At 41.4% G+C, this 22,372-nt stretch overlaps 1 protein-coding gene across 4 annotated transcripts in view; it reads right to left on the bottom strand.

Annotated features, from left to right (window-relative positions):
• Positions 1 to 22,372, bottom strand: part of ofcc1 (orofacial cleft 1 candidate 1) — a 308,134-nt gene that overhangs the window by 202,694 nt on the left and 83,068 nt on the right. For all 4 annotated transcript variants that reach the window (XM_087986250.1, XM_087986251.1, XM_043689352.2 and 1 more), the window contains exons 9-10: positions 15,994 to 16,111; positions 11,654 to 11,893 (exon numbers count right to left, since the gene is read on the bottom strand). In XM_087986250.1, the coding sequence (XP_087842376.1) occupies positions 11,654 to 11,893; positions 15,994 to 16,111 (358 nt within the window). The remainder of the gene's footprint in view (positions 1 to 11,653; positions 11,894 to 15,993; positions 16,112 to 22,372) is intronic.

Here is a 22,372-nt window from a genome sequence, read left to right as displayed (position 1 = left end):
CAGGATGTGGGCATCACTGACAAGACCTGCATTTATTACACACCCCTAATTACTCTTGAGAAGTTTGTGATAAGATACTTTCCTGTACATACATAAGTAACTTGCTAATTTCATTTCAGAGGGCCCTTCAGACTTAACAACATTGCTGTGTCTGGAGACACATACAGGCCTTAATTATAAGGACAGCAGATTTCCTTACATATTTCTTCTTATTATTTAAATAAACTGTACATAAATTTCCAAACTACCACAATGGAATTTGATCTCATGTCTCTTTGATCTTTAATCCAGGCCTGCAAATTGCTGAGAATTATGCTACTGTAACAGTACTATCATATCAATCTAATGGTGTGGCAGGGATTCCCAACATACTTGTTCCCAATTAGACACTAAATATGGACAAGACACCACTATTAACCTTGGACCTGATTACTGATTTCCCACCCTCTCCACTGCTTTCAAGTCTCGGAACTAAACTGCTCACATCCTTTTCCATCCCAAGCTCAGCTCAGAGCTCGATTTCTTCACCACCATTAAGACTGGTAGATCTTAGATGTCTGTCTTAGATCTATGTTATGTTACTTGCTTCCACCACAACTGTATCTGCATTCATCATCTGTTGACTCAAATTACTTGCCAGCCTCCTATCTTTCATCTGCCACAAGCTTCAGCTCATCTTCACCTCCACTGCCCAAATATAGTCTGCACAAATCCCACTCACTGTCTCCTGCAACCTTCACTGACTTGTAATAGCTGCCATCCCTCTTCACCTTATCTACAATTCTCATATCTAACCAACATTACCACCTCTCCCCCAACATCCTCCAAGACCCCTCCAAGTTCCTCTAACTTCCGCTTCTTGTTCATCTCCTCCTTTTCACCATATTGTCAGGCTTTCCACAGGAAGCTCTGCAATTTCTTCTCTAAATTCCCTGAATTTTCCACAGTCTTCTTAGTTAACAACCAATTTAATACCCATCTCCTTGACTATTCCTTCAATGTCAGTTTATATATCAAACTGGAATGATATGCCAATCGGGCGAGATGAAGATGGGTGAGAGGGCTCAGGATAGGCTTCAAAGCCAGTACTGACCAGTCAGACCAAATGGCCTGTCTCTGTGTGGGAGCGTGTATATATTTCTTCTGTCAAGTCATTCTCCTTCTGCTTCTGTGGCACATCTTGGGATATTTTTACCATGATGAAGGTGTTACAGAAATGCATGCTGTATTGTCTTTGTTGTACACGGCTGCAAGGATCTGAAGGGTTAATGCTCAGCAGTGGCTTCAGCATCAGGAGAATTTAGTTTAGTTATTCAGAAGTAGAATTTTCACAAAACACAGTGCAAACAGCGGGTTCTGTTCAGTATGTTCAATAAGTTTGCAAGATTGCTGACCACTTTTTAAATCCACTGAGGAGATTCTGATCCAACAGACTGCCATTCAGGATTGCCTCAGCCCAAAACATTGTTGAATGGACTACATTCAATACTCTACAAGGGCTTCAAGGTTTTATACACCACATGGATGACAGATTTGCACACAATGGAATAGCTGAGGGGCATGATCAGAAGGTGCCTGCACTTTTAGATTGCATACAGGCTGAAGATCTCACCATTAACGGTAAGTGTGAATCTTCCAAGGAATCAGTTTACTTCTTGGAATACATAGTTAACAGTGAGGGAATAATTCCAGACTCACACAAAACAAAGGTTATTAATGTGTTTTCCATGCTGAAATCAGGTCATGACTTGTGAATATTGTTACACAAGGTAAACCAATCAGAATGTTTTTTTGCCGAATTTGGCAACTAGAACAGTACCTTTGAAGTAATTCTTCAAGAAGGTCCAAGGATGGTGTTGGAACCCACATCAGATGATGCTTTCCAAAATGGCTTTCCAAGGATACTCTGATGTCCATCGATGTCCTGGCCCACTATAATCCAACTATCATAGCTGCTGATGTTTCAGCTACAGGCTTTGATGCATGGAACTTCCAAATGATGAATGCCAATGTATTATGCACGATGGACATTGTTAGACATAAAGCTGTGATATGCCATCACAAGGAAATAGAAAAGGAAGCTCTCTTAGATACTGGAGATTTTCAGCATACATCTTTGAGCTGACAATACTCACAAAAGACAGAACACAAACTGCTGGTCTCCCTATTCGATAAGAATGAATTGGCAAAAGTTCTTCCATGAATACAGGGATTCTAACAGTACTTTATGAGCTTTATGTAGAAAACGATATCTATTTGCCAGGGAAATTGCACATAATATCCATTGCATTCCCCAGAATGATGGTCAAAAGCCCTAACCAGGCATGACACTGGGCTGGTTTGTGAAACTGACCCATGGAGGCAAGGTAAGCCTCATGATGCTCAAACAAATATGACTGGAGCAGAAGAGAGACCAAGCACATATCACCATTCATTGGCATTGTGTTAAAGGTGTGCCAAACCAAAGCCCAGTGAGTTAGCCTTGAAAGCCATTTTTGAGCATTGACAGCAGTTCACAATTGTAAAATAGATCCCTACCCTCAAAAGGATGGTGTCAGCAAATCTGCCTTATAGTGAATAACGGCACAGATAGTTCATACAACAGGATAAGCAGTGGTATGGAAAGTTCATACAACAGTTATAATGCGTCATGTTGGCTTGCATCATTTGTCATTCTTAGGTGTTCTTCAGTTGCTTCCTTTGTAACTACAGTTGACTACAGTTCAGCCTTCAATATTATTATCCCTTCAAGACTGATTACTAAACTTAATGATCTTGGACTAAGCCCCACTCTCTGCAAATATTTCATCCTCACTACACTCAACACTGGAGTCCCCCAGAGGTGCATGCTCAGCCCCCTACTGTACTCACTCTATACCCATGACTGCATCACCAAATACCAGACTAATGCCATTTTCAAGTTTGCTGATGACACCACCTTAGTCGGTTGAATCTCAGATGGCAATGAAACAGACTACAGATGGGAAGTGGAAGACCTGGAAAAATGCTGCACTGAGAACAACCTAGCTCTCAATGCCGGCAAAACCAAAGAACTCATTATTGACTTTCGGCGGGATGTTACTCATCACCCCACACATTAATGGCACAGAGGCGAACGAGTGAAGAATGTCAACCCCCTGGGAGTGGTCATCCACAACAAGCTTTCTTGGACTCTTCATGTGGATGCATTGGTTACAAAGGCCCAATAACATCTCTTCTTCCTCAGGCAGCTGACGAAATTTGGCATGGCGGTGAATACCCTTGCCAACTTTTATAGGTGCGCCATTGAGAGCATTCTGTCTGGATGTATCACTACCTGGTATGGCAACTGTACCATTCAAGATTAGAGGCGGTTACACAGTGTGGTGAACTCGGCCCGGACAATCATAAAGGCCAGTCTCCCATCTATAGAATCCATCTACCAGGCCTGCTGTCGAGGAAAGGCTGCCAGCATTCTCAGAGTCATCCTACCCTGGCAATGTTTTTCTACAGCCTCTACCATCGAGGAAAAGGTACAGAAGCCTGAACACACGCACCAACTGGTTTTGAAACAGTTTCTACTCTACTGTTGTTAGAATACAGAATGGGCTCACAAACTCTTAACATTCACCTGTATCTGTGTTTTTGTTTTTGCTGCTGTTTACCTATTATTTACTTATCTATTCTACTTAACTCTCTGATCTGCCTGTATTGCTCGCAAGACAAAGCTTTTCACTGTGCCTCAGTACACATGACAATAAATTCAATTCAATTCAATCCAATTGTCATGGATTCCAATGGGGTGTATTGAAAGAGGAATCCTTTTACAAGAGTTTAAATATGGTCAGGACAAAAGACTTGAATTTATATACCACCTTTCAAAACCACAGAATGGCTCAAAGCAGTTTACTACCAATGGAATACTTTTGAAAGTAGTTAGCATCATAATGTGGCGAATGTAGCAGCACAGTTGTGCACTCAAAGCTCCCACATGTATCAATGGTATAATGATCAGATAATCTGTTTTTGTTTTAGTGATAGAGGCTAAAGCCACTAGGAATGATACCTTGTTTTCTTTAAATTACTGCCATGGGATCCTTCACGTCCAACTGAGACAGCAGATAAGGACCTCATACTAAAACCTCACCCAAAGGAGGATATTTCCAACAGTGCAACATGCCCTCACTGACTGACTGACAATGGGGCATTGGTCACAGGGTTTGTCTATGCATCTTGAAGCAGGACTTGATCCTAGAACCTGACAATTTGCAGGTATGAACACTGAGCCACAACAGACACAAATACATGTGTTACCCTGACCACATTCATCATCATGTCTTTTGGTAAAGGTTTGGATGGTATCTGCATTCATCAATTTATTTTGAAAGCAAAGAATGCGGGGTGAGGGGAGTATGGGTGGAGCACTGCTATCCCCTACCATCGCCAATAAAAACTACAGGTCATAACCAACTGATCGTTAAAGGCCTGTCCCACAGGATGGTCAAGATCAGCTGGGGATGGGGGCAGGACCTCAACAAGCTAAAGGTTAGACATTCACCACTCAGGATGTGAGGGACATGACTGAAAGATCTGACATCCATCTAGCAGTTTCAGGATTGTCTTAAAACTGCAGTGGACAAGAAGACTCACAGAAACTGTCAATGATGTCTGTACCCTCGACATCCCAGGCATGTAGGACAGAAAGGTACTTGGTACCTGAAGGAGGGAGCGAGGGGAATGGGGAGGGTGGGGTATGAAGGCCAGGCTGAGAGGAACAAAGAAAGAGCCACATCATGTGGGGCAGTGCTCCAATGACCACTCGGCACATTCTTTAACAAAAAAAACCGAGTTCTGATTCTTGACTGCATTGCTCAACACTTAATGGCAGCAGAGATTGATCAAGTAGGCAGTTAGTGGCCTTCTGAGGTTTCGATAGTCCTCAGGGTAGGCAAGCTAATGGGTGTAATGTCCACATACTGCATGATGGGATAGCTCAGAAGTGAGCAGAAAGGCAATGGGTTGACCACAAGACATATATTACATTTTTACCCTATGCCCTGCACAGTGCTATAAAGTCCAGTTCAATGTGTCCTTTCAGATTTTAGGTGGCTCGATCAATGTTGTTCTTAAACAAATTTTATGCTCAGCTTTCAACTCTAAGCAAAACCTAGAGATAACAATACATGGTTTTCAAAATACTATGTTTTTATACACCAGAAACCAACGGGAGATGTTGTTTGTTTGGCATTATGAGCATGTATGCAACCAAGCATTGCAAAAAAGCTGAGCAGGTCAGTTTAGTGGCTTGAATAACATGTCTAGGATTTAGCAGTGACATTTGTAAAAGACAGTGAGGAATGCAATGTGTGATTTAAACCATCCAGAAACTGAGAGGTTTATAACAAGAAAAATAAAATCCAGTAATCCCCTCCCGCAAGGTGCAATTCAATTGTGAAAAATATATAATTGTTATTATTTTAATCCAGGATTTTGGCAATAACAATTTTATTTAACCTGTGCTTTATTATTTAAGTCACAATAGGGACAGAATGTGAATTTCAAACAATAGAGGGACTGAGATTGCACCCAAGTCTTAACTGTTGTTTCCAAATTCGATTGCCTTCTGTAAATGAGCTTTAGTAGATCTTGGATGAATAGTTTGGTCAGGGCTTCCCAAACTGTAAGGTCTTGTCTCCAGTGGGATTGAGAAATTACTGTTTAGGCAGTGAGCTGCAAATCAGCAATGATTTCCATGGAGCTTTGACTGATTGGTCACAGTGATGACACCCTTTTAAATTAAAGAATTCCTGCAGTGTAGATGCAGGCCATTCGGCCCATTGAGTCCATACTGTCCCTCCAAAAAGCATCATACATTTCCAATGGCCAATCCACCTAACCTGCACATCTTTTGACTGTGGGAGGAAACCAAAGCACCCAGAGGAAACCCACACAGAGATCATGCAAACTCCACACAGATGGTCACCTGAGGCTGAAACCCAGGTGAGACAGCAGTGCTAACCACTGAGCCATCATGACACCCTGAATCATTAGCTATTTAAATCATGCACTATTCTATTAGTGGCCAGGCTAAGGAATTGCCAATTAGGTCAATTAACTGGATGGCCTTTTTTTTATATAGAGAGATGCCATGTAGGCATGATTCAATTCTCACACTGGCAGAATTTTCCATCTTCTCAAACTTTCACCTTGCCTGAGGTGTGGTGATCCTCAGGTTAAACCGCCACCAGTGGTGTCTATGGTGTCTTGACTTACTAGTGGCCATGGTCTTGTGAACAAATCATTGTGGCCTGATTGTTGCTCACAAAAAAAAAAGCCTGAGGGAAGGAAGGGGATTTCATTTTGAGGCAGTTCATATCAAAGAAGGTTCACTAGGATAATCCCCAGTATAGAAGGAATGTCTTACGAGCATAGGTTGAACAGGTTAAGACTCTCCCAATTGGAATTTAGAACAATGAGAGGTGATCTTACTGAAACATATCGGATTCTTAAAGTGCTTGACAGGGTAAATGCTGAGAAGATATTTCCTCTCATGAAAGAGTCTAGGGATAGAGGCATAGTCTCAGAATAAACAGACAGCAATTTAAGACTGAGATAAGGGGGAGTTTCTTCTCTAAGAAGGTTGTGAGTCTTTGGAATTCCTTCCCACAGCGAACTGTAGGGGTAGAGTCCTTGTGTCTTTTAAGGCTGCAGTAGATCGATTGCTGATGAGTCAGGGATTCAAGGGAAATGCTAGGAAAGTGGATGTGAGGAATGCCAGATGAGCCATGATCCTACTGAATAGTGGAGCACGCTTGAGGTGATAAATAGTCTACGCCTGTTTCTATATCTTATGATCTAATATAATAGATTCATTAATTTAATTTAGATTCCACCATCTGCTGTGGTGAGGATTTGGACCCAGGGCCCCAGAGCATTCGACTCTGCATTTATAGTCCAGTGACATTATCCCATGAAAGTCAAGATTTGTCTCCTCTCAGAAATTAGATTCTCAATTATCCAAGACTTCCAAGAATTAATGATTCTCTCCTCCTCAAAGCTGCTATAAACAATGTGGAACAAACATCACAGAGCAATAAAAATAGTGTTTGTAAAACTATTCCTTGAACACTTCCTTTATAAAAATGTCAGATGGGAAAAACAATTGTTCTGTGCAGATTCATCCAGTCAGATAAGGAAGAATCTATTTGCTTTCCAATGGGAATGGGCCAGCCATGGGTGACAATGAGGGATGCGGTGGGCAACAAGTTATGGCAATGTAGTGGCAGGGCATTGGAGGAGGTCATGTGATGAAACCACTAGGATTAAGTCCAACCAGAATAGCCAAATCTACCTCAGCCCTTTGGATGAAAGGTCACAGGACTGTGTATAAAGGACCAGAATGTAATGGATTCAAAATCTCAAAAGCCTTACCCTTTCACCAAATAATTTTCTCCATTTCATTAGCTTAGAACAGGCTCAAAGTTACAGCATCTCAGAGATCTGCTGTACACGCACTCATTCTAAAGTATAACTTGGTGGTGAGGTGACACAACCACAAACATAACATAGTTTTACAGTTGTCACTTTGTACGACCATAGGCTGAACTTAAAGTACAAAATGATAAAGGTCAGATACTTAAACAAAAATAGCACCTTATTTAACGTTACTCTTTTATCCTCATTTCTTTTTAATTAAAGCTACTTGCAATACAGAGTTGTTTTTACCTGGTGGCCACAGAATTATTATTGTAGTAAATTTACTTTAAAAGACCTCTATATTTATTGGGCTAAATAAGAATCTTTTTAAAACTATTTTTCATGAATATATATGCTGAATATTTTCCCTTACAGTTGAATCAAATATGATACCTCATTACAATAATTTGCTAGCAGAAGTACATGAGAATAACAGTTAAGCATATGCTAAATAATCTGACTGTTTTCAGGCTTTTTTTCTATTACAAGTTACAGCCCTGGCAAACAGTGCAGCAAATTGTACTTTAAGAAGATTATCTGCTGTAAGTGAAACTCCATTTTTAAACAATATCCTTTCAACAAAATCTGGAATTAAATCATGAGGAATATCTGCTGTTAAGTAAAAACAATATGAAAAAAAAATGTCATTCAAACAAACTCTGGCATTAGATCAGTGAAGATTCAAGGCCCAAAACCTATTCACTCTTTTACAGCAGCCCCTCTCCAATGCTTGTAACAGATTTCTGTGCACAGTGTAGCTGGTGAATGTGAGTAGCCCAGGGTTTATCACAGTAACTAGAGGACTGATTAATTCAGTTAGCTCGATGACCAAACTGTGGCACAGCATGAAGGCATGAATCACAGAAGGTTGGTCTGCAGGTACAAGTAATTCTGAAGGCAAATGGAATTTGTCCTTCACTGCTAAAGGGATTGAGTTTAAAAGCAGGGAGGTTATGTTGCAACTCTATAGTGTGCTGATGAGGCCACACCTGGAGTACTGTGTGCAGTTGTGGTCTCCTTACTTGAAAAAGGATTTACTGGCACTAAAGGGGATGCAGAGGAGGTTCACTAGGTTGATTCCAGAGTTGAGAGGGTTGGCTTATGAGGAGAGACTGACTAGACTGGGATTATATTCATTGGAATTTAGAAGAATGAGAGGGGAGCTTATAGAATCATATAAAATTATGAAGAGAATAGATAAGATAGAAGTAGAGAGGATGTTTCCACTGGCGGGTGAAAGTAGGACAAGAGGGCATAGCCTCAAAATTAGGGGGAGCAGATTTAGCACTGAATTGAGGGGGAACTTCTTCACCCAGAGGGTTGTGAATATATGGAATTCCCTTCCCAATGAAGTAGTTGACACAACTTCAGTAAACGTTTTTAAAGCAAAGATAGATTTCTTTTTGAACAATGAAGGATTTAAGGCCTTTATTGTTCAAGAGACCAGTGAGAGGGCAGGTAAGTGAAGCTGAGTCCATGAAAAGATCAGCCATGATCTTATTGAATGGAGGAGGAGGCTCGAAGGGCCAGATGGCCTACTCCTGCCCCCAGTTCTTATGTTCGTATGTAAGGCAATAGCACAGGTTCAATCCCTGTACCAGCTATAGTAGTTCACAGAGGCCTGCCCCCTCACTTTACCCCATATTTGTGAAATGGCTTCCTACAATCTATACATATGTTTCTATTTATGCTTATATCTTTCTCTAATGCAGAGCGAATGTTGACGGTCCTTTGTGGACTATGTCTTCTTACTATGTCATACCACGGTAACTGCAAGGTCTGCCTGCAGTCAAGTCCAAAATTATGGCTGGGCCACAAATGAATTACCTTATTGCAAGTATTGAATTATGTCTTTCTCGTAAACAAGCTACAAAGAAAAAATTTTGAGGGCCACCTAACAACGTCCTGTATGGGAGTTGGGTATTTTCCAGCCACTTTTATGGGTGAGATGTAACAGTACAGATGTGAGCTCCAACTCAGTATGGCTATGCAAATCAGAGTACTTGCCCTTTACCTCATAAGTCGTGGTGGGGCTAGATTTTGAAGGCAGGAATGAATAGACCACTGTGCTTAGGGCAAGAAGTGCTTCCCCACAGTGTCAAGGGGCCCCTATCGTGGTCCGGCTGCTAAGAGTGTTGCCTTCATGCACAGAAGGAGATGGATGCGAATTACAAAGGAAGCATGAAAATATCCTTACGTTAGCATCTCCCTTGCTTGGAAATATTACGATGATTCTAGGAAGATAATCTGGATACTGCCACTACTGTTTAGAAACTAGGCTAACATAAGCAGTAGCAAATATTATGATTCCACTTACAACAATCAGCAGGATGAAAGTGTGAAGCAATTTTTATTTCTTAACTACAAACTGAAAGAAGTTCATCTTTTAAGCCTTTTCTACAATGGACATTGCTGTGTTACTGATAATAGTCTAATAATGCAATCATCCATCAGGACTTGAATACTTCCTTGGGTTAGTTTATTTTTATACACATTACAAATTATGCATAGGCATTGCAGCAAACCAACTGCTTTGTATGTGTGCAACTTGCAAAGTCATTGTAGGCTAAGAGCCAGGCAGAATCACAGCACTGAATACTCAGGGCATAAGGAGTCCTTAAAAGGTGAATTCTCTTAACAGCAAGACACACATACAGCAGATATCATCTATAACAGAGCTACCAATCAAGCCATATTATAGAGATGTACATATTGTATGTTGCCTGCCAATGCATTGATTCGTATACCTCACTTATTGATGCCCTCACTATTGCCGTCTTCAAATGATTTATCCCTAAAGTACCAAAATTTCCTTTCAAGCAATTGATCATCTCTTGCAATTTGCAGATTGTTTCCATTCAATCACTTTTTATCCCTCTTGGCTGCCTTCCACCATCAACACTTCACTTACCAAGAATAAAAACAGAAAGACACAATCTTCAACTCAGCTACTGTCAATCATCTCCTGTAATTTAAAAAAAATGATGTGCAGCTGCACTGGCAGGTCTGCTTTACTCAATTCTTGCTTGCTAGTCTTCACCTCACTGCAAATTACTGCTCAATCCATCAATCTGACCCAAGAATTCGCTAACCAATGAGAGTGAGATACAGAGACTGGCTGCCTGGTCACCTGTAATGGCTGGAATACCAAACACCCTAAAATGAATCCACATGAAGATGAGGATGTTCAGTTAGAATTCAGTGAAATTCTAAAACACGAGGCAGGCTATTCAGTCCATCTAGTCTGTGTCAGTGCTTACCCTCCAAGCGAGCAATTCATTCAATTCAGTAGGTGACTACAAACATCAAAGAGTAAAAGAGAGGCGAGATAAATTGGGTTGCACTAAGCTTAAGCTTCAACCTTTAAAATACTGGAAAAGGGAGGAAGGACTGAGAGAAATTCCACAGTTTTGAGGTCTTAAAAATGAATTTGAATTAGATGCTGCAGAGTCTCGATTATAACATAGCAGGAGGAAGAACCATAAGGTGGGGTAGCAGATTCCTGATGAAGGGCTTTTGCCTGAAACGTTGATTCTCCTGCTCCTGGGATGCTGCTGCGCTTTTCCAGCAACACACTCCCACTCTGATCTCCAGCATCTGCAGTGCTCACTTTCTCCTAGCTGATTTAGAGCTTAGTAAGAACAACAGAGGAACTGTGAGACGATGAACAATTTTGACAAAATTCAAAAGACTGCAATGTAAAGGTATTGCATATTAGTGATTAAAAAGTTGCCTTCTCTCATTCTGCAGTTGAAGTCCCATCTTCGATACAAGAGTACTTTTTCAGTTCTTGAATGGCCCAGTGTCATTCAGGCTGCCTGCTTTGAGGCAACTGGATTCACTGAGTCTCGACATCATGTCCATTTTCTTCATTTTGCACTTTCATGAGCAACGTGAGAAGTCCAGTTGGGAAGACAAAGAGGGGCAGGCACTGCAAACCTCTCTACTGACTGTATCTAATATGGTGGAAAACAGCTCAAAACATAATGCAGAATGAATACGCTCAAAGTACACACCCCTTTCCTTAATTAAAGCAAAGCATCTGTCCTCAGTGGTTTCTCTGATCACCCAGCCAGAAATCTTTGACTCACATATCTCACTATCTGCTGTGAAATGAAGTCAAAAGTACCTTATTTGCTGAAATATTATTGTCACTTCTTTAACAAAGTAAACATTATAAAGTAATGATATTGCTTACCGCAGCAATGCTCTGGTTGAAACTTAGCTCCACATTATAAAAGTTCCCATCATGATGGACCGGTTGGGTTGTCCCTGTCCAGTTGTCATCCTTCGAGTTCGACCATCGAAGTGGATAGCCCCCAAGTCGGCTGTACAACGAAATTCTGAGGATGAACTGTCCTTTAGGCAATTTATCCTTCACAGCCCGTAGACACTTCAGTTCAATTTGAACAGGCTGAGGTGTGCCAGACCATTCAACCTGAGTGGAACAATTTATCTAAGTACTTACAGCGCAATAAATGAAAGACCACTTACATTTGGAAAAATAGAAAGCCCAATGATAAAATATGAACATACATTGTGAAATAACAATCCTCAAGAATATTCTTCTGAAATCCTTCTTCCTTTATTGTTTTAGCAGAGGCTTCAAATGTAAATGAGGAAGAAATTTCAAATGAATGGATACCTCTTTACATCAATATTCCCACAGTATAATTTCAAAGTTGTGGTGGGGGTAATATTTGGGTTGGACCAGGACTGGGTGCAGGAAGAATCACATTGCACTGCTCATTGCGATACAGGCAGCATGCAAACATCGTAGTGGTTGAAAAATTAAAAGATAATGCATGCAGCCAGCATAAAGCATGCTACAGAGTGGCTGCACACTTTCACAGGTGCCCAAGCAGCATGATATGCTGAGCGTGGGTGAACTTTTAGTGTGTTAACTATTGTAATTGCCGAACACTTTGGCATTTAGATGCTGTGCAGTCTAAGCAGCTGGAAAATGGGAAGCCTTCAGAAAAGAGATAACGAGAATCCAGAGAAAGTATATTCCTGTTAGGGTGAAAGGAAAGGCTGGTAGGTATAGGGAATGCTGGATGACTAAGGAAATTGAGGGTTTGGTTAAGAAAAAGAAGGAAGCATATGTAAGGTATAGATCAAATAGAAGGTATAGATTGAATTCTTAGAAGACTATAAAGGAAGTAGGGGTATACTTAAGAGGAAAATCAGGAGGGCAAAAAGGAGACATGAGATAGCTTTCGCAAACAGAATTAAGGAGAATCCAAGGAGTTTTTACAAATACATTAAGGACAAAAGGGTAACTAGGGAGAAAATAGGGTCCCGCAAAGATCAGCAAGGCGGCCTTTGTGTGGAGCCGCAGAAAATGGGAGAGGTACTAAATGAGTATTTTGCATCAGTATTTACTGTGGAAAAGGATATGGAAGATATAGACTGTAGGGATACAGATGGTGACATCTTGCAAAATGTCCATATTACAGAGGAAGAAGTACTGGATGTCTTGAAACGAGTCTAGCTTCTCTGTGGGAAGCTAGAGAAGTGATTGCTGGGCCTCTTGCTGAGATATTTGTATCATCGATAGTCACAGGTGAGGTGCTGGAAGAGTGGAGGTTGGCTAACATGGTGCCACTGTTTAAGAAGGGTGGTAAGGATAAGCCAGGAAACTATAGACTAGTGAGCCTGACATCGGTGGTGGGCAAGTTGTTGGAGGGAATCCTGAGGGACAGGATGTACATGTAGTTGGAAAGGCAAGGACTGATTAGGGATAGTCAACGTGGCTTTGTGCGTGGGAAATCATTTCTCACAAGCTTGATTGAGCTTTTTGAGGAAGTAACAAAGAGGACTGATGAGGGCAGAGCAGTAGATGTGATCTATATGGACTTCAGTAAGGCGTTCAACAAGATTCCCCATGGGAGACTGATTAGCAAGGTTAGATCTCACGGAATACAGGGAGAACTAGCCATTTGGATACAGACTGGCTCAAAGGAAGATGACAGAGGGTGGTGGTGGAGGGTTGTTTTTCAGACTGGAGGCCTGTGACCAGTGGAGTGCCACAAGGATCGGTGCTGGGTCCTCTACTTTTTGTCATTTACTTAAATGATTTGGATGCGAGCATAAGAGGTACAGTTTGCAGATGATATCAAAATTGGAGGTGAAGTGGACAACGAAGAGGGTTACCTCAGATTACAACAGGATCTGGACCAGATGGGCCAATGGGCTGAGTAGTGGCAGATGGAGTTTAATTCAGATAAATGTGAAGTGCTGCATTTTGGGAAAACAAATCTTAGCAGGACTTCTACACTTAATGGTGAGGTCCTAGGGAGTGTGGCTGAACAAAGAGACCTTGGAGTCCAGGTTCATAGCTCCTTGAAAGTGGAGTCGCGGGTAGATAGGATAGTGAAGAAGGCATTTGGTATGCTTTCCTTTATTGGTCAGAGTATTGAGTACAGGAGTTGGGAGGTCATGTTGCGGCTGTACAGGATATTGGTTAGGCCACTTTTGGAATATTGCGTGCAATTCTGGTCTCCTTCCTATCGGAAAGATGATGTGAAACTTGAAAGGGTTCAGAAAAGATTTACAAGGATGTTGTCAGAGTTGGAGGATCTGAGCTATAGGGAGAGGCTGAACAGGCTGGGGTTGTTTTCCCTGGAGCGCGGAGGCTGAGGGGTGACCTTATAGAGGTTTACAAAATTATGAGGGGCATGGATTGGGTAAATAGGCAAAGTCTTTTCACTGGGGTCGGTGAGTCCAGAACTGGAGGGCATAGGTTTAGGATGAGAGGGGAAAGATATAAAAGAGACCTACGGAGCAACTTTTTCACACAGAGGATGGTACGTGAATGGAATGAGCTGCCAGAGGAAGTGGCGGATACAAACGCAACATTTCAGAGGCATTTGGATGGATATATGAATAGGAAGGGTTTGGAGGGATATGGGCTGGGTGCTGGCAGGTGGGACTAGGTTGGGTTGGGAAATCTGGTCGGCGTGGACGGGTTGGACCGAAGGGTCTGTTTCCATGCTGTACATCTCTATGACTCTATGACACCCTGCAACATGAGAAGGCATTTTGCTAACTACGCTGGTCTGAGAGAATACAGTGAACACCCCTTTCCTGAAATAAAGAGAATCTGGTTTCAAAGCATCTCCTGCTTTGTTATGTCCACTCATTGTACACAACAATTCAGATCTAGCCTTGACTCTCTACATATTCGTTTGGAATTCCTTTGGTTTAGCATGCATTAAACATTCTAACATTGAATAAAGATCACAAGCTTCAACTGTTCAATGGGAATGGCTTTGACTCCGTACCAATAACCCATCTAGAAGAAGTCCCTAAACTTGTAACAGGCACTGGCTTCCTTGTGGGGAAACTGAGTCCATCTTTGAGGAGAAAGTGAGGTCTGCAGATGCTGGAGATCAGAGCTGAAAATGTGTTGCTGGAAAAGCGCAGCAGGTCAGGCAGCATCCAAGGAACAGGAGAATCGATGTTTCGGGCATAAGCCCTTCTTCAGGAAACTTCCTGAAAAAGGGCTTATGCCCGAAACGTCGATTCTCCTGTTCCCTGGATGCTGCCTGACCTGCTGCGCTTTTCCAGCAACACATTTTCAAAACTGAGTCCATCGCAATGCATGCTCTTATAAAATTGTGTTAGCATTTCTGCTTTAATAGTGGCAAACAATATTTACTCTGTAGTCATTTTCCAAAATATAGCTTGATTTCAACATAGCATTGGTTATCATGCTTAAAGGTTATAAAGTTGTAAATTTTAACAAGAAATATTCTGCAAGAATCAACATCCTGCTTTTTTTTTGTATGCTCACTATTTTAAAGCTCTGAGCAGCATGACAATTATTTTCATTCTAATTACAAAATTTTAATTAACAGAAAAAGTCCAAATTTAATATTTTGTGCACTGAAACCCAAAATTAACATTATATGAAAAATGGAGGTAATCTTTTTGAAACCTCTAGGCAGGATTACTGGTGCAGGAAGGCTTTGGATATTAAACACATTCTAAATTAAACACCCCCAACAAATTTCATACAGAAATATATTTAGATAATTTTACATGCCAAAATATATTTCATATTATTGCCAATCACCACCCCTGCCCCCATTTCCTGGCTTGTCCTCAGTAAGTTTTGAAATATATGAGTGAAGATCTTGTCTTTTACCAATGAAATTGCTATGCATGGCAGGATTGCCATTGCTTTTCTAGCTATACTGCTTGTTTCAAGTCAGCAAGCCATAAAAAATCTTTATCTCTCTGAAACACAGCAATTTGGAAGATAATCGAATGGTGACTGGGGGGCAGAAATGCCAGTCTGAGGAATTATACCACAATCTCTCTCGCATTTACAACCTTCCTCAAAGCAAGCTGTCACCCTGGTAGGAAAGGTTGATAGAAGATTCATTACATCTCCGGGCCTGTCTCATTTGCATGGCGACATAACTGCTCCTCACTTGCTGAAAGACTTCATTCAGCCCAGCTCTAATGCTGCATTCATAAGGAAGAGTTTTGATGGAAAGCTGCAGGAGGAGACTTGTTGCTTGCCCTTACCTTCCAGCGATGGCCTTGCATACCACGGTCTTGGTGTTTGACTTCAGTCAGGTCACCGTACATAGCCATTACTTCACCTCTACGGCTTTCTAGTGCTTTTAGCAATTGGTTTTCAGCACTGCAATATATATATTATATATACTTTGAGGTCATTTTACAGTGAGTTCATGCTTTCTAAAAAAAACAGCATTTAATAACAGAATGCAACAATGAGATTAAATCATGACCTATTTTTGGTTTGGTCTCACTCAGAATCTGTTCGTAGCATCCTTTTAACAAAACAGTGTACACTTTATTCAAAATTTGAATCAAATTTTGGGAGCATTTGGGTATCTCACTAATTCTAAATTTAAAATATTGAACCACAATCATTAAAAAGGGAAGGAATGCATACGTATGGCACCTGATTTCAAATGTGTCTATATTGACATGTAGTAATGTTTGGGTGGCAATCTTAGTAGTCAATCTGTGCACAGTAAGATCCCACACAGCAGCAGTCAAATGAATCATCGGTTAATTTGGCTCAACATTGTGGACAAACAAAAGAATGTTGACCTGGGATACCCACAAACCACACCCCCCCCAAAAAAAACTCCTCACAGTTCTTCTGTTTTATCAATGCATGCGATGTGTTGAGTCCACTCAAATTACAAGAAGTGGGAGATTTATGCTCAGTCATAATGTCGTAACGCTATTCAGAAGAAAATGGTAACTTATTTTATATGCAAGGACCGAATAAGAATTGAACACAAGATATCCCGTCGCAGACGAGTACCAGTTAATGATTTAAGCTGACATCTATTTTATGCAATAACTTCATTTTACTGTCATATTTTAGAAAACAGAAATATAATATTGTGTTTCAAAGCTCAATTGAGGTTATGCAGAAGATACTTTAAATACTCAAACTTAATGGGCAAAACCACTTTTGAAATGTGAACTAAGGTGCACAGTGGTTAAAGAGCAGAGTCAATCAGTTTAATTGGATAGAGCTTTCAGAGACAAAGCACAAACACATTGGAACAAATGGGGCCTTTCTTTGCTGTCCAATTCCATGGTTCATTTCTGCTCACCCAATGGCAGATTAAGCGAGCAGCTGATTCCAGAGGCAAAAAGGTGTCAAATAAGTTGGAAGAGGTACCATTCAACTTCACTCTCTCTAATAGACACAGTAAACCCGTTCTCATTTTTCCCACCACAATCTAAACTCAGTCACTCATCTATGTAGCCCAATATGTCACAGTTGTTCCACCTGCAGTTCTGGCTCTCATTGGCTGTTTTTCTTTCAGTTGCACGTGGAGTTTATCTTGGAGGTAACACATTGTGCAACAACAAACAAAAGCAGAAATTGCCAGAAATGTTCAGCAGGTTGAGCAGCAACTGTGGAGAGAAGTCAGAGTTAACAGTTTGGGTCGAACGATCCTTCCTCAGACGAAGGATCACTCAATTTGGAATGTTAACTCTGGTTTGTCACCGCAGATGCTGCCAGACTGCTGAGCTTTTACAGTAATTTCTGTTTTTCCTTCTGATTTACAGCATCTGCAATTATTTTGGTTTTTATGTTGGGCAATAATCTTTGTTCCTTCCAAAGTAGCCTGCTTGGGAAATTCACTCCATAAGCCATCCAACAGCCATCCATATCCTGAGAGGTGAAAGTCATGCAGTTGTTGTAAAGAGTCTGCCAAGAAACTTCCTTCAACATGCACTCACCAACATTATTCACAAAGGGATTTGTGACATTCACTGCTATGGAGAAATTGCCAGGGTGGACCCGTTTCATTATTCTCAATTTATCAACGTGAAAAGCTTTCCGCTCATGACGTGGTCATTTGAGCTTCTCATTGATCTTCGGTTGTGGCTTTTGATAGCTTTCAAATCCCAATCCTCCAACCGCAACAAGGACAGAACCACTCTGGTCCTTACCTTCCACCCCACCAACCTCCGTATACATTGCATCATCCTCCGCCATTTCCGCCATCTACAAACAGATCCCACCAGCAGAGATATATTTCCCTCCCCACCCCTATCCACTTTCCGTAAAGACTGTTCCCTCCGCGACTACCTTGTCAGATCCACACCCCCAACAACCCAGCATCCCCTCCCGGCACCTTCCCCTGCCACTGCAGAAATTGCAAAACCTGCACCCACAACACCCTCCCCCCACCCCGAGGACATGCAGGTCCTGGGCCTCCTCCAACACCACTCCCTTACCACCCAATGCCTGGAGGAAGAATGCCTCATCTTCCGCCTCAGATCCCACCAATCTCATGGCATCAATGTGGATTTCACCAATTTCCCCAATCCCCTCCCCCATCTTAGCCCAGTTCCAACCTTCTAGCTCAGCACCATCCTCATGACCTGTCCCACCTGCCAATCTTCCTTCCCACCTATCCACTCCACCTTCCTCTCCTACCTATCACCATTACCCCCACCTCCATCCACCTACTGCACTCTCAGCTACCTTCCCTCCAGCCCCACCACCCTCCCATTTATCTCTCCACCCCTGAGGCTCCCAGCCTCATTCTTGATGAAGGGCTCTTGCCCGAAACGTTGATTTTCCTGCTCCTCAGATGCTGCCTGACCTGATGTGCTTTTCCCAAACCACAGCCCTGACTCTAAATCTCCAGCATCTGCAGTATTCACTATCACCTAGCTTTCCACAACTCTCCAACGGCTCTGTTGTTTTACCATCAAAAAAGGCTCACATCATGAGGGGTTAGAGTTTGATGTGTTTACTTGTCTACATAAACATGCATGCATATAGATGGGTGCCAAATCACTGTAAATTTCTTGCACATCCAAATGAAGGCAACGCTTGTACCTTAGGCCTAAGACTAGCAGAATAGGGTGGCTATATTAGCAAAACTGATGATATACCCACAAGATCTCTGAAGCGAACCACCATGGGATGGATTCAAATGTGAAATCACGTCAAAATTCTGAATGGCTCCCGAAATTAATACACAACTTGATGGAGACAATTGTTGATGACTCTGATTTCTGATCATTGGAGTAAACGTGACAATTTCACATAATATTTCAGTTCACAACAATCAGTCCAGCCTACTCAGCTGTTGTCATTGTACCAAATGACATACAAACAAAATAAAATACATACAAATTAGGAGCAGGAGTAGGCCATTCATCCCCTCGAGCCTGCTATGCTATTTAATAAGTTCATGGCTGATCAAATCCATGTATCTACCCCACGTCTGATAGACCTTGACTTCTTCTCCATCAAGAATTTATTCATCACCAAGATAAAACCATTCAATGATCCCGTCTCCACCATTCTCTCACAAACAGAGTTCTATAGACCCACAACTTTGAGAGATGAATTCCTCCTCATTATTTTTAAGGCCCTTTATTTTTAAACTGTGCCCAAGAACCCCAGTCTCTTCCACAAGGGGAAAACATCCTGTCCACGTCCATCCTGTCTCGCCTCTTCAGAATCTCACACGTTTCAATAAGATCACTTCTTACTCTTCTAAATTCCAATGGTTACAGGCATCTCCAACAGGAGGCTAGAAATATTAATTGGGTAAACACCCAAAAACAGATTTACAACTTCAGGTCAATGACACTTCATCAGAACAGTTATAATTTGAAGATAATACACTGTACACAGATCTTTGAAAGCAGCAGGGCCAGTTAAAAAAAGATTATTACAAAAGCATATAAATTTATAAATTGAAACGTGCTTTTTCTTCTTTGCCAAGTTGGACCCCTCCCTTCTTCCTTAACTCTGGGTGACTTCATGCTGATGTACATTCTCACAGACACAAGTCTGCCTCCTGTCCCTCCTTGTGTAATGACTCTGCATGTGTAAACCTTGTTGTAACCCAAGTTGTAACTGAACCTCGTCATAATCCAAAATTTGCTTGTAGCAAAGGTGATACAGTGAGAAACCCTGGCTACATCTCCCTTTTCTTTGAGGCCAACTGTAGAAACTTTACTCCTGACAATATTGAGGTCAACCACCAAACACAGGTCTCCTCCTAGCTGTGCATATATATCAGGTACTCAATTTAATAAAAAAAGAGAATGAGCTGAGGTCGTTCTTAAATAACAAAAAGAAAAGAATGAGCTGCATTAACAGCAATAACATAACTCTTGGAATCATAAAACTGTAAAAATGTTACACTACAAAAGGAGACTATTTGACATGCTGTGTTCATGCTGACTGTCTACAAGAGATATTCAGCTAGTCCCATTCCCCTTCTTTTCCCTTTTAGCCCTCCAAACATTTTTAAGACCATAAGACATAAGAGCGGAAGTAAGGCCATTCGGCCCATCGAGTCCACTCCGCCATTCAATCATGGCTGATGGGCATTTCAACTCCACTTACCCGCATTCTCCCCGTAGCCCTTAATTCCTTGTGACATCAAGAATTTATCAATTTCTGCCTTGAAGACATTTAGCGTTGCAGCGTCCACTGCACTCTGTGGCAATGAATTCCACAGGCCCACCACTCTCTGGCTGAAGAAATGTCTCCGTATTTCTGTTCTGAATTTACCCCTTCTAATTCTAAGGCTGTGTCCACAGGTCCTAGTCTCCTTGCCTAACGGAAACAATTTCCTAGCGTCCACCCTCTCCAAGCCATGTATTATCTTGTAAGTTTCTGTTAGATCTCCCCTTAATCTTCTAAACTCCAATGAATATAATCCCAGGATCCTCAGCCGTTCCTCATATGTTAGACCAACCATTCCAGGGATCATCCGTGTGAATCTCCGCTGGACACGCTCCAGTGTCAGAATGTCCTTCCTGAGGTGTGGGGACCAAAACTGGACACAGTACTCGAAATGGGGTCTAACCAGAGCTTTATAAAGTCTCAGTAGCACATCATTGCTTTTATATTCCAACCCTCTTGAGATAATTGACAACATTGCATTCGCTTTCTTAATCATGGACTCAACTTGCATGTTTACCTTAAGAGAATCCTCAACTAGCACTCCCAGATCCCTCTGTACTTTGGCTTTACGAATTTTCTCACCGTTTAGAAAGTAATCCATGCTTCTATTCTTTTTTCCAAAGTGCAAGACCTCGCATTTGCTCACATTGAATTCCATCAGCCATTTCCTGGACCACTCCTCCAAACTGTCTAGATCCTTCTGCAGCCTCCCCACCTCCTCAGTACTACCTGCCTGTCCACCTAACTTTGTATCATCGGCACACTTCACTAGAATGCCCCCAGTCCCTTCATCCAGATCATTAATATATAATGTGAACAGCTGCGGCCCCAATACTGAACTCTGCGGGACACCGCTTGTCACTGGCTGCCATTCCGAAAAAGAACCTTTTATCCCAACTCTGTGCCTTCTGTCAGACAGCCAATCCTCAATCCATACCAGTAGCTCACCTCGAACACCATGGGCCCTCACCTTGCTCAGCAGCCTCCCGTGTGGCACCTTATCAAAGGCCTTTTACTTCAGATAACTTTTTAATTCTTTTTTGCAAGCATGATTGAATCTGTCTCTACCACACTCTCAGGCAGTGCTTTCCAGATTCCAATCAATCGCTGTGTATTTTTCCCTTCATTTCACCATTTAATTGCACACCCTACACAACCTTGGGAGAACTCAAATCTTTTAAATTTAAATTAGGCACACTTTGAATGGACAAGAAGAGAATTGACTGCCGCAAACAGCACTGAAGGCTTAAATCTACAGGCACACAGTGGGAACGGTATTTTATACAGTACTAAACAAAAACATGTTGCTAAAAGGCAAAGCCTTTTACTCATGTCTTTAAACAAGTGTGATTAACATATGAGATGAGGGATAGAAACTAAAGGAAAAAAACTTACATAATTGTAAGAATAGTGGAAATGTTGAAAACTGGAAGAGTTTTTAGAACAAAAAGAAACATTCAGAAATTAAGAAGATGCACAGTAAATAAAAGGAATAAAACATGCAAAGAAACAAGCAAAACTCAATTTATAAACATATTAACACAGGGCAATAAAGGGGCATGTGGGCCCATTAAAGACAGATGGAGTGAAATTATAATGGATAACAAAGCACTAGTTATTAAATAAGTACTTTGTATCTATTCTTATGGTGAAGTAATAAACAAAATGCCAGTGCTACCACAGCACTTAAAAATAAAAAGAAGGGCAGAAATTAGTATGTTACTGAGAGGCATGTGCCAGCCATTGATGTTAATGATACCTTATTTTTATGGTTAAGATACATATGTGAAAGTGTATTCAATTGGTGGGCACGTTATCCCCTGCCAGAAGTGCGGTAAGTTTCCTTTGAAATTCAGTTTTTGTTACAGTGCTATTTTAAGGGCTAATTCATAGTGTCATAGGGATGTACAGCATGGAAACAGACCCTTCGGTCCAACCCGTCCATGCCGACCAGCTATCCCAACCCAA

This window comes from Chiloscyllium plagiosum, unplaced genomic scaffold (assembly GCF_037043375.1).
Source record: "Chiloscyllium plagiosum isolate Xiang-an unplaced genomic scaffold, Cpla_swu_hap1 HiC_scaffold_4, whole genome shotgun sequence".
Classification (NCBI taxonomy): domain Eukaryota; kingdom Metazoa; phylum Chordata; class Chondrichthyes; order Orectolobiformes; family Hemiscylliidae; genus Chiloscyllium; species Chiloscyllium plagiosum.
Note: the sequence above shows the minus strand (reverse complement) of the source record. Positions and strands in the feature narration are given on the sequence as shown.